Raw genomic sequence first — 13,469 nt, forward strand, 5'->3', positions numbered from 1 at the left:
TCTGAGTGGGGGGCTGATCTTTAATGCAATATCTACGATGCCCATTATCAGCAACCATTCATCCAATGTTCCAAAGGCACATTTTGTTTACTAATCTGATACTACTTTAAAAAGCTAAGTAGAAAAACATTGGAGAACCATATTGCAATTATGTAAGTACATAATGTAATCTGAAAACTGCTGCCCTGGTTAAAAAACAAGGCAACTGATCTCAGCTGGTATTATGTCTACAATGGAGTGCAATGGAAATTTCTAAGTGACCCCAAACTTTTGACCGGTAGTGTATGTTTTTAGTATCAGTTTTTCTCCATGGGAGAAATTGGCTTCTTTAATAATGATACAGCTTATAAAATGCATCCGAAAAAATGCATCTCCTGTTATTTCAACAAAGTTATCATGTCTATTCACGCTGTCAAGTAAAAGTTGCCCAAAATGTATGCTGGTAAAAGCATGTGTGAAATTATTGCAAAGAAATTCCTTATGGTATCTAATTTAGAATTACACTTTACAAAAAAAAAAAACACTTTGGTTAATTTTAATTTTAAAAAGTTAATATACAGTATATGTAATCATATATGCTTTACTTATTGTTATTGGGAAACAAAACGTAAGCTTAAGCATGGGAAAAAGGACCTCTCTAGTTGTAAAATAGTTTTGTGCATGTTTTTAAAATGGTGATAAAATTCTTTACTTTTACTTTTTACTTTGTATATTTATTCCAGTGACACACTGCAGCCTCCACACAACATACTTACTTACAGATGACACTATTCTTTGGACCAGTGTAGGAACTACTTTTTCTTGATTTCTTGTTTTTACTGAATAATTAAATACTATAATAATTTTAATAATTAAATATTATAATTTAAAGGCGCCAGTTTGGTTATACCAGTAACCTTGTTACCAGTAAAATGTGTTAAATAAATAAATAAAACAGTAGTAGCCTACTAACATTACTGACTGTATTTACTACTGATGCCTCACATTCCAACCTCGACATCAGGGCGTGGCAATGCGCGCGAGTAATGGGTGGGGGGAAGGGGGGGTGCTGGTGAAGGCGGGCGGACGTCACGTGAACACCGAGCTCAACGCTTATCATGTGACGAGTGAAAGTCAAAACTGGAACAAAATGGCTGCAACGGGCGACGACGCCGCAGCCATGGACAGCATCTCCAGGGCACCAGCGGCTCATTTAGCGGCTCTGAACGCGGCGGCGAACGCGGCTGTAAGCTCAGGCAGTCCCACAGTCGGCCCGGAGACTGCGGCTGAAAGCCCGGTGGTTGTTCCCAAAAAGCCCAGTACGAACAGTGAGTGAGGTTTACCTGCAGCTTCCTTAGCTTGCCAAAGCTAACGAAGCACACACTAAAAAAAACAGTGTGTATACTGCTTTTCAGTGTGAATATACATTATACACATTTGTGTAAATTGTCTTGCTTACACATTTTTACCAATATTTGGCTTAGTTGGTTTTCCATTGTGGAAACACTTGTATGTATGCACTGTATGCACTGTATGCACTGTATGCACTGTGTGTGTGTGTGCGTGCGTGCGTGTGTGTACGCGCGCGTGCGTGTGTGTGTGTGCATGCTTGTATATGTAAGTGTGCATGCTTGTATATGTGTAGTACACATATACAACACAATGTATACACACAGTATACAGTGTGTTTATACGTGTGTGTGTGTCCTATTATATTGAAATGCTGTTTTCTGTGTTTTTATATGTATTCATTCTGCTCCCCATGCTTGTGTTCAGGTGATGGGGGTGTCGAGACGGCAGAGGAGGCTTTGGAGCCTGCAGAGCCTGATATCAATGAGCTGTGCACTGATATGTTTGAAAAGATGGCCATCTTCCTGCAAGGAGAACTAACGGGTCCGTTAACACACTCCACATTTCTTCAATTTCCCTTCTTTACTCTGCTCTCAGGAAGAAAAAAAACACCACTATATGCGGCTGCACTCCTTTCATTTCTCACTACCTCTCCAGTCCTCTGTTTTCTTCTTCTCATACATATTCTCCTTGTGTCCTTATCTGTTCAGGAACTTGTGAGGATTACCGTCTGTTGGAGAACATGAACAAGCTCACCAGTCTGAAGTACATGGAAATGAAGGACATCAGCATCAACATCAGCCGTAACCTGCAGGACCTCAACAACAAATGTAAATTGAGATCCATAATTTGCTCAAAAACTAAGAAAAATTGTCAATATTTTCTTGTGTAATTCTAGTCCATATACATATTATGTCAAATACTTCGGCATTAACATCTGATTGGTATGTATGCTTTAGATGCAAGCTTACAGCCCTACTTGGACCAGATAAATCAGATTGAGGAGCAAGTGTCTTCACTTGAACAAGCTGCTTACAAACTGGACGCATACTCCAAAAAACTGGGTAAGACTTTAATGAAGATAAGTGTGCATGTATAAAATATTCAGTCCAAGAATATATTGAGTGAGACTGATTCTATTAAAATGAGTTCAAATTCATCACTGCATTTTATAATGTAATATCTGCAATTTTAGTATGAGTCTCGCATTGCCAGACCTTCCTCCACAGCGCTTTCGAGGAGGGTCTGGTAGTCCGCACAGCATTCCAGGATGGGAGGTGCTCTGGTTTATTGACATTACTTTAAACCAATCAGAATCGTCTTGGGTGGTGCTAAGCGCCGGACAGAGTCACGGTGCCGCTGCAAAATAGCCTCGGGAAGGAACTTATTTTGGTGGAACATGTGTACATTCAAAAGTAGTTTTAGTCGTGGAACAGAAAACTCTGATTGGACGGAGAGTCTGGCTAGCTGTCTGGATTGACCATAGTCCTCAGAAATCCACCGGAGGTTAGAGCGCCAACAGAAACAAAGCGGAAGGTAACGGACAACCATCCAAAAAGAGTGACATCCTGCGGAATATTCGCCGGCAGCGGAGCAATCCAGGATGTGGAACGTCGTGGATATAGACTATTTTAGTAACACTTTTACTGACTTGGTCAAATCAACAAGTATTTGTAAAATTCCACAATATGCCTTCTTTACTTTACTATGTTTGGTGAATGTCTTGTCTTTCTTTGTCAATGTGAGCACACTCCGTCCATGACAACGGGAACAGAATAGCCTCTTCCTATTTGCTGGCTATTTTGTCTTGTTTTGTGTAGCACAGACCAATAATAGTGCAGCCACCTCTCAGCTCAAATTGCAAAGAATTATGAAGTTCACCAGCAGGTGGTGCTCTGACGCCACAGACAAATCCTTAACTACAAATGTTTACATCACAGCTTACAAAGGAAGCCAACCGTCACCGGCTCTTGTTGCATTTGGAATTGAACAGTCATTAGCTAAAGAGTGATCACCATCTTGTTTTTTCTCATCTTTACAGAGGCCAGATTCAAAAAACTTGAGAAGCGATGAGAGGGGAAGAAAAAAAGAAAAAAAAGAGACTTAAATATGATGGTGCCTTCTCACCTTCTGTAACCCCGGCTCGCCGCCTTCTCTCCCTGCTAGCGGAGCCAAGAGCTGCAGGGAGGACGTGAACTAAGACTGAAACAACAAACAGTCCGAGCCACTTTGACACATAGAGCGGACCCAGGAGGAAACAGCTGAAGGCACATGAATTAGTACTGCGGTGCTTGGCTTAGATCTAACTCCAGTATCCCTGATTTTGGCAGCAGTTGTGCTGCCAAGATGAACGAGCGTGTGTGGCGTGTACCCACATTCATTTGCAGATACACTTTGTTGAAAAATATCTGCTGTATTACTAAAATATGTAAATTGAGTGGTGGAATCAGAATATAATAGACTACTACTAGACATAAAGAAACATAACAGATTGGTAGAGACTCGTGACTGGATATAACAAGACTTTTTGTCATGTGTATGTAGATATTTACATAATGAAGCATGCTTATAGATTCCAGTTCCAGCCTTAGTCTGAGCATTTCTGGCAACCAACCTCTTGACACATAAGATTCCCACTTAATGGTCTGCCATTTCCATTAAGCCCCTTTGTTTTTACACATGTAGTTGTCTGGACAGTGCACACTGGTGCTCATTGAATAAAGTATAATCTAATCTAATAAATTAATGCACCCATACTAAAGTTGACTAAAAAGAGGAATACAAATAATCTTTTGGAAATTGATCTTAATGCCTTTTTATTTAAAAAAAAAAAAAAAAACAGAAGGAAAAAAATCAACCTTTTAAGAACAACAATTTTTTCAATTGTAAATTAATAAATGATCTTCCTAAAATACAGGGGGCATAAGTATACACACCCATAGGCAGATTTTTATTATTAATACCAGTTATTTCATGGATTCAGGATACTATTCATTCTGATAAAGTCCCCTTGGCCTTTGCAATTAAAATACCCCCCCCCCCCCACCCCATCATCACATACCTCAACATACCTAAAGATTGGCATGGGGAACTCATAAATCATCTCAATGCAAATCAAACCAGGCTTAGGCTAACTGAAATAAAATAACATACAATCTCTATGTATGGGGAAGGGGATGTGATGATGTGGGGGGGGGGGGGGGTATTTTAATTCCAAAGGCCAAGGGAACTTTATCAGGATGCTTAGTATCCTGATCCATGAAATAACTGGCCTTTAATAATAAAAATCTGCCTGCCTCTATGGGAATTTATCATAGGGGGTTTGTATACATGTAGAACATTTATTTATCTATTATACAGTATTCATTCACAAAGAAAATTGGTGTCCTTTTTAAAGTTTTGATTTTCCTTATATTTTTAATTAAGGCATTATGATTAATTTTTTTTTTTTTTTTCTCTTTTGAGTCAACTTTAGCGTGGGTTTATAAACTTAAGAGCACCACTGTAAATAGAACAAACTGGTTAACATATGAGTTTGCTACAAAAAACGGTTACTGTGTAGAGAGCAGCTCTAATCACAAACTGTAGAGTAAGTTGAAAGTGTGGAGTGTAAAATGAAAGATATTTGATATGGGTGAATTATTGTATAATGTCTATCTGGGAAAGTTGCCACTGGAAACAGTTTTTAAAACAAATAAACCATGATGTGCATATAATTAAATGGCTGTTTCATTAAAAGGAGCATTCTACTGACAGCAGATGGCAGACCTGCACCATGATAAGGACTTCTATTAATGCAATGTATCAAATATTGTGCAGCTCAGGAAAACTGAGCCACCGTTGAATGGAGATTTGATTTTCAGCATTTTTAGGAAAAGGAAAACCAAAAGGAGCAAAACCAATAACATACAGTATAGTTGACAATTCAAAAGAAATGGTTGACTGAATATGTGTAATGCCCTCTGCCTCCTTTGTTTCCTCCTCTGTATTAGCTGTCCCCGAGCAGAACACAGAGTTCTTTTAACAGATTATCTAAACTGACGGGATCTGCCTCTTGAGTTTGTGTGTGTCGGGTCATGCACATGTATGCATGTGTGTATATGTTTGTGCAAGACCTAATCTGAAACAGGTCTCTGTCATTAGTCCAGTTGAGGCCCCGGCACAAAGGGAGCACATTATTCATACTGTAACATTATTTACTGTTGCACTGTGATCCTTCCATCTCTCCCTTTCTCTGCCTTTTTCCAGAGCCCTGGGGCATGCATTTAGCTCTCCCTCCCAAAGGCTCTAACATCAGGTCTATTAAATGATTTTGGGGTTGTTTTTTGAAAGCTAAATGTGAGTGCCAGGAGGCAGTCAAGCGTAGAAGAGAAGGTAACATAGTAATCATAGGTAAAACGTTTTTATGTTAAGTGGACAGCGCCACAAAACTAGACCGTACTGTAGCAATATAGTTTGGGTGTGGAAACTTACCAGATTCTACAGAAAATGTGAATGTGTGGTTTTCAGACCGGGTGGGTGCAAAGTACAGATTTAAGGTCAGGCCTATACTATAAGTAGAGGTCAATCAATTATTGAATTGTCAACCCTTGTGTTGTCTTCCTTTCAACCATGCAACTTTGGGTTTTTCTGGGTCAAAATTTGAGATCTTCTTCAACATTTGTCATTTTTTCTGGCCTTGTTGGGTTTTTTTTGTCACTTTTTTTGGCACAATGTTTTTGTAGATCTTTTTGGGTCTTTGTAAATGTTTTTCGCCGCGTTTCTGAAGAATTTCAAAAGTTTTGGACACTTTTCTTCAACAATCAAATACTATAACATTTAATAAAACACCCAAATTCAATGAAAGTAGTTTAACTGAGCCTTTACTTTACTTGTGAAGAGCGTTGTAGTCAACCATCCGCGTTATTTTTTTGACCATTTGGTTGAAAGAAAACCCAAATTTGTGGTATAGAAACTTGTTAAAAATGGGTCAAATTTGACCCGAGGACAACAGGAGGGTTAGGAAGAAATGGCATTATCAGGATGACCTCACACTTTTACATCTCACTTAATCTTTAAGAAATCGTATTTTCTAAAAGAAAGTGCTGTTATTCTAGGGAGTTGCCTGTACAGAAAAGGAAGCAATGAAACAAAAGGAATATGCGACAAAAATGACGTAGCCATTTTGGGTTGATTAGTAATCTTTACAGGAATGATCGTCATTGCAACTGTGTTCCTTTATCTTTTATCCCATATTTTTTCCAGTGGAGGCCTAATAAGTAAAGTGTTCCCACGTGCCTCTGTGTATGCATGTGGAGACTTAACGCAGAAGCATCATCCAAGAGCCCCACGCATAGAAATCAAGTGAGCAGATGTGTAATTATTTCATTTTATTGGTAAAGGACAAATCTGTTCCACTGGCTGTGATTATCTCTGTGTGTGCGCGCGTTCTCGTTTAACTACATACGTGGGGTCCACAAACTGGGAATACAGCATACTTGTGGGGTCCTGATAGCTTTATGAAGCCAAAATGCTGGACCCCACAACTTTGTAGGGCTGTTTGAGGGTTAAGACTTGGTTTTAGGATTAGGGTTAGAATGAGGTAATGGTTAGGGTGAGGGTAAGGGTTAAGGTTAGCCTTGTTTCACCAAAAGTAATGCGTATACATAGCCTAGAAATCTAGATGCACCCTAATTTGCAGCCAGGGTCAGTCTAGCAACTCTCTGTTGGATTGTGAGCTGGAAAAACCAAATTCAGTAGGGCATGAGACGGGAGGTCTCCAGGCTGTAGCCGTATCCGACTCTGTGACTCTGGAAGACTTGGAGTTAAGCACTGAAGTCATTTAAAAAAAAAAAAGAAAAGAGCTAATCAACCAGCGTTGCTCTGATTGGTTGGAGCGCTATCCTACGGCGTGCATAGGGGAAATTTGAAAGACAACCGTTTATCCCGCCCCTCAGATTGAGCCCTGCCAATGGGGAGTTCCCAGTCCCAGCATCTTGATGTGGGTCTGACTAGTCAGGTTAGCGTATATATGCAGGATTTTTTAAACATAGGAAAACACTAAAAATTGTCAATAGGCTCATTTCCTATTGCCAGTAGAGTTAGTAAACACTAGAAAACAGTGTCAAGGCCAATTTAAATGTTATAGTAATTACTTTTATTAATATCTGTTACTTATTAAGTTTCTCATTCGAACTGGGTGCCGACTAATTTGGCAGGATGTTCGAGCTCTGCTTGCCTGACCGAGATAAATCCTGCGTCATAGTATGGCGCTGGAAAAGTGGTAAAAATGAGTGTGTCCACTGTTGATAGGAGATAGAGCCGATAAATACCCGTGACTACTGCATGGTCAATTGTCCCGGTAATGAATGCTAATCATAACCTTTCCCACTAAAGACAAAAGCTCTTTATGAGTGGGTGTTAGTGGTTTTTTGTCCAGTGGGAAAAGGGCTTTAGTACACTTCAGATGTGCAAGTTGGCAGATTTACTCAACCTCTTGACAAAGCCAAGCTGGCTTTTTCTTCCCTTTTTCTATCTTTGTGCTAAGCTAACTGGCTTCATAATTAGCCTGCAGACAAAAGAGTGGTATCAATCTTTCTATCCAACTCTCAGCAGGATAGCAGAAAAAAATCTATTCTCATGTACCGGTGCTACTTTATTTATGCAATGATGTATCACTTTGGGTCTCTGTAGTTTTTTCTCCATCCTCAGTCACGTAACATGATTATGTTTGACTCTATATAAGTTCAGAATGAGGATTTTTCAGCTGCACTCAGTGACCAACAAGGCATTTTTTAGGAGATTCCGTGATAACAAGAAAACATATAATTTCCTTCTGTTCCTTAGAAAAGACATCTCTCGTCTTACTCCCTTTTTTTTTAGATTCCTGATCCCTATCCACAATGTAAATGTTGATTCCCAGAGTTGTAATACACCGCAAACAGCAGGGGACCTTGTGCAGACAATGGCTCTCTTGTAAATATGCTCTAAAAATAATCCTGCAGACCTCATCCAAATTCCAGCATCTACAGAGACATGCAGAGAGAAGACGCTGAGACAATGCACACATAGTATATCACAACACATGTCACATACAATGCCAAGTAATATATCAGTTACATAGGAATAATTCAGATTGAATTACACTGTGGCTTGTGTATAATGAATTTAACATACAGATTAAGCAAAATGGACCAAACAGGCCTAATTCAACAATGAAATGATTCCAATTCAGATCTTTTGAAATGATATAGCCTCAATTTGATTTGTTCTGACAGACCTCAAGAGATTCCCAGAAATAGGGCTGAGAAGATATCAAATAAACGTCTGTCATCAGCTCCGGCAAAGGAGCTGCTTTCTCCTTAAGTCTAAAGTGGAGACCGGGCCAGTTAACAATAACAGGGCAGCATGCCACACCGCAGTGTTGTGAAACTGACAAGCGAGCACGGAGTTTGGGGAAATTTCTTTCTTCGTGAATGAGAGCGGACAAGGACACTCAAAAAGACGTTTTGGAAACCACATTTGTTCTGCGTTTTCCCGGCCTTGCTCAAAGTTTGCATTTCACTTAATGGGGCAATCTCAACAAATTTAGTAGTATTGTGAAATCTGTCTTCATCCTGTTGTCTTTCACTCTCTTTCACACACTCAGACGGGCCGTGATGGGATAAACAGCCCTCCATAATTGCACATTTTAATACCCTCCTTTGTCCCTGTAAAGCAGTGACACTATAAAAGCAGCCAAATGGCAAAAAGTTTCATGTTTACATCCATTTCAAAGCAGCCAATAGCTCTGGGAGGTATTTCAGTGCAAATAAAAGCCACATGTGAGATCTGAGGGACTGAGTCAAACTTCAAATACCTTCTACGAGAAGGGCATGAAAAGCCACATGAGGTCAACGTTTGGCACCACAATCATTCACTTCACTCCGCTGCTCACACCTTCATCGCACACAGTGCACATGCGAGGATGCAAGAACACGTCCGACCACAACCCGCATGTCACATCTGAGCTCATTGAAACTCAAGCGCAAAAGCCAGCATCTGACAGGTATGTAGTCTTTGGAACACCAGCACAAGATGAATGCAATCCATTTTGATTAGACCAAATATGTCCACACCGTCACTCCATTATAGTGAATCTAAAATGAGACCAGATGGGATTGCGGCACAAAACAACATAGGTGCTGCGCTATTTTGGATGTGGGACAGAGCCCAGCTGTTTCTCAGCAGGTATGGAGAGTCATGGTATCAAACTCCTCTGACTCCGGCCGAAGATCAAGCTCTGCTCCTGGGGTTGGAAAGGGAACTGAGGATCTTTTCTCTGCAGGAAGTTGTAACCAGCAACACCTGAGAACTGTCCTCTGTAATCCATGTTAAAATGGGATGTTGGTTTAGTCCAGCTGTGTCTCCCTGTGTGCTGCCGTTGTCTGTGTTCCCATTTTGACTCTCTGTGAGGAGCCTTGCTTTCATGTGCAGCGTGTCCACCACCAGGTCACCAAGTGAACTCAGCATCTTTAACCCCCCAATTTCCACAGGATGCGGAACGGCTGCGGATCTGCTCCAACACCCACCAGATCCAGATTTGTCGCAGAACGGCAGCGGCCATGATGGACAGCCGAAGTCTCGAGGACCTACAAGATCTCGCAAATTCATGTAGATTAGAACCACAAAACCAACAACAGTTTGTTTCCATCCAGAGGAACGGAGAGGAGACTACTCTGTGCTGTATTCAAGGTGTAGTGCAGGGAGCTATGATCCGTCATGAGCACGGCCTATTTTATTTTGAAAATTAACCGGATGTTTTATTTTATTTCTGTGCTCGACTTCCTGTCCCGCTCTATCTGCCCTGTGCTGATTTGCTGCAGAGCTTCTATTTTCGCCCCACACCGGAGATCTTTGCAGCAAATCAGCATCTGCTCCGGTGGGCTGGGGATCACCGGAGCTGGGATGGAGTCGGAACGCAGCCGTTCCGCATCTTGTGGAAATACACACATTGACTTTAATGGAAACCAAATTATTTCAATACCCTTCTGGAGCGGATCGGCAGTCGTTCCGCATCCTGTGGAAATTGGGGGTAACCCAACTGTGGAATGGCACCGCTACGTGTCGGCTCCGCCGTCCTTCAATACCCACCAGGTTCGGACTGGTTGTGGATTGGCTGCAGCCATGACTGAGAGCTGAAGTCACGAGGACCCACGAGATCTCACAAATTCACGTATGATCGCGCAATATAACAGGATGTAGTTTCTATAAACAGAACCGCAAAACCTCTGACCTGTTGACTTCAGGCCTGTCTCCGCCCATTATGACATTTCCAAGGTTTAATACAGGGAAATATGATCCGCCGGGAGCACAGTGTATTTAATTCTGTCTCAACTTCCTGTCCCGCACAATGGGACGGAGTTGGAACGTAGCAGTTCCGCAGTCAGTGGAAATACACACTTTGACTATAACGAAAACCTATTGACTCCGCAGCCATTCCTCAGTTGGTGGAAATCAGGGGTTAAGACCCTGCATTAGACTCTTTGGCTCCATCAGTGTCTGTCCCTGCATGTGTGTGTGTTGCAGTGACACTGACTACACCCTGGAGGACATTTCATACACTTCAAAGGTGCTGCTTATAGTGACGGACCCACAGATAATTGAAACCCATCTCAGTTCCCCTCAGCTCTATGGAGTGTTTTATTGACTTTCAGCTCATGTTTTGGTTTTTTACAACCCACACCTTCACTGTTTTGGTTTTTTACAACCCACACCTTCACTGTTTTGGTTTTTTATAACCCACACCTTTACTGTTTTGGTTCACAATGTTTCCAGACACAACCTGAACCTTTTTTTAGCAAAAAAAGAAAGCTCTGATAAACCCATTGCACACTACCTTCCCAGCACTAAATGGCAGCGAGACATGGTGGAGTATTTAGTTGCTAACCAGGCAGGTTTTATCCTCAAGAGTTGGTGGAGACCAAACCAGAGCTAAAAAAGAGAGTGAATGTTGGAATAACATTACAGTAACTTAATCCCCAAAAACACAATGCCAAATGAAAGTTACCAACTGTTCAAAAAGGCACCTGTTTGCTTTCACATTTGCCATAACAACTACTTAAGGTAATAATATGTCAGTGTTGTGTTTGCAGCTTGTTCCCCAGCCTTAATTGGCCAAACAATTATTACTAGTATTGGTGCTTTAAAAGTCCTTGTTTGTATAAAAAGTAATTCCTCTTCTTCTTTTTGTAGCAAGATGACAACACTGAGATTAATTGCCTTTTGCTAACAATGCCAAGTAATCAAAAATGTTATTTATATAGTACAGCAGCCATTACCTCATTAGTTTGATTGAGACATTTAAGACTACCATGTTTGAATAATAAAGAGGATTTCTGGTGGGGACAGTGGCCTTTTTTAACAAGACACATCCTGTTAATCAGGAATAAAATGTCAGTAGTCTATAGTTAGCTCGCAATTTAGAATTTTCTCCAAATGGGCGTTTTTTGCGTGTGTGTTTTCCTTTCAGTATGTGTGCATTAGCTCATCCAGTAAGTGTGCATTAGTTCATCCAAATGAGTACTTACTGTCCAAAAGCCATTAAAGGACAGAGTTGACTCATTTTGGTATGAATGTCCCAAAGGTTGTTCCAAAATGAGATAAACTTATGCATTCAGTCCCAGAAATTTTGTCAAACAACATAACACCGTGAGCTCTTGGTTCTCAGTAATGACACACACAAAGGCACTATTTCTGTCCAGCACAGGAACACATTTAAATTTAAATTTTACAGAATTTACTGATCAGGCATGTAGTAACCTTACAACAACCTCTGCATTATTTCTTTAATCTCCATTGCACTGCCTGTTTGAGTTTCATTTTTCCATGGATTGCAAATAGCCTGCATGATGTAGTTCAAACTGATGAATCCTGGCTGTAAAAGGCCAAGCCTCAACGGCAAAAGTTGTACACAAATATTTCTGTCAGATTTACCTCCTATTCTGAATAAAAAAATTAAAAACATGATTTGTGATTAATTTCAATCATGCTTACTCACACTGCACTTAAAAGAGACACTTGATGCATGCATTTTGATGACTGCTGCATTCTGCTACTGCTTGATGTTGTGCTGCTTCATATATACAGTATATATATTGAACAAAAATATAAATGCAATACTTTTGTTTTCGCCCCCCATTTTCATGAGCTGAACTCAAAGATCTAAGACTTGTTCTATGTACACAAAAGGCTTATTTATCTCAAATGTTGTTCACAAATCTGTCTAAATCTGCGTTAGTGAGCATTTCTCCTTTGCCGAGATAATCCATCCACCTCACAGGTGTGGCATGTCCAGATGCTGATTAGACAGCATGAGTGTTGGACAGGTGTGCCTTAGGCTGGCCACAATAAAAGGCCACTCTACAATGTGCAGTTCTACTGTATTGGGGGTGTCCAGGGAAGGGAAAACCATCATCCATGAAGAGAACACCTCTCCAGAGTGCCAGATGCCATCGAATGTGAGCTTGTCGGTTACGATTGCAGTCAGGTCGAGAGAGAGGGATGAACCCTAACCATAACACCAGATACTGACTGTTTTTCAGACATTATAGGCACCGAAACTAGTTAAAAAGATCATGGTTTGGATTACAAAAGTCCCAAGGAACACACATTTCCCCTGGAAGTGAACTCTGCTCCCTTGCTTGAAAAAAGAAGATGGTCGTCCTCCTGATGGGATCAGAGTCAAAGTCTGATGAGGAGGTACTGTCCACAGATAAATCTCCAGAGAGGTACAAGGCAGGGGAAACATGCCCACTACAGTGGTAGTTGTCACAAGCGGGTGCACATGGTAAACTGGCGCATACTGCAAAAACTTGGCTACACCTGCCTCAACGGTGCCATGGGTTAGACATAATGTTATCTTTGGCACTTCTCTTATTCTGCAGAAGAAGAGATCAGCTCTATCATCTGAAAACCTGAACATGCTGGTCTGGATGAGCAACTGGTCGAAAGAAGACTACACTGCATGATCGCTTGACAGGAGGCATGTTGCACAGACGCACACTGAAGTAATAATCACTAATCAGGAATGTATAGCCTTTTCCCTCGCTGTCTTCATGTATTATGGCATTCTTTTTCTAAAATAACTTATTTTTGCATTCATTTGAGTTGATGTTGCCATG

General features: G+C 40.8%; 1 protein-coding gene across 1 annotated transcript; it reads left to right on the forward strand.

Moving 5' to 3' along the window:
• Positions 1-1,045: 1,045 nt before the first annotated feature.
• On the forward strand, positions 1,046-4,168 carry bloc1s2 (biogenesis of lysosomal organelles complex-1, subunit 2). Its single transcript, XM_032526641.1, has 5 exons — positions 1,046-1,307; positions 1,756-1,872; positions 2,040-2,159; positions 2,289-2,393; positions 3,371-4,168. The coding sequence occupies exons 1-5, from the start codon at positions 1,130-1,132 to the stop codon at positions 3,400-3,402; spliced, it is 552 nt and encodes a 183-aa protein (XP_032382532.1). The 5' UTR covers positions 1,046-1,129; the 3' UTR covers positions 3,403-4,168.
• Positions 4,169-13,469: the final 9,301 nt, after the last annotated feature.

This window comes from Etheostoma spectabile, chromosome 9, assembly GCF_008692095.1.
Source record: "Etheostoma spectabile isolate EspeVRDwgs_2016 chromosome 9, UIUC_Espe_1.0, whole genome shotgun sequence".
Lineage (NCBI taxonomy): Eukaryota > Metazoa > Chordata > Actinopteri > Perciformes > Percidae > Etheostoma > Etheostoma spectabile.

Coding starts and splice junctions, on each gene's coding strand:
- bloc1s2 (XM_032526641.1), top strand. CDS start 1,130: ATGGCTGCAACGGGCGACGACGCCGCAGCCATGGACAGCATCTCCAGG. Junction 1,873..2,039: donor CCTGCAAGGAGAACTAACGG/GTCCGTTAACAC, acceptor TTATCTGTTCAG/GAACTTGTGAGGATTACCGT. Junction 2,394..3,370: donor CGCATACTCCAAAAAACTGG/GTAAGACTTTAA, acceptor TCATCTTTACAG/AGGCCAGATTCAAAAAACTT.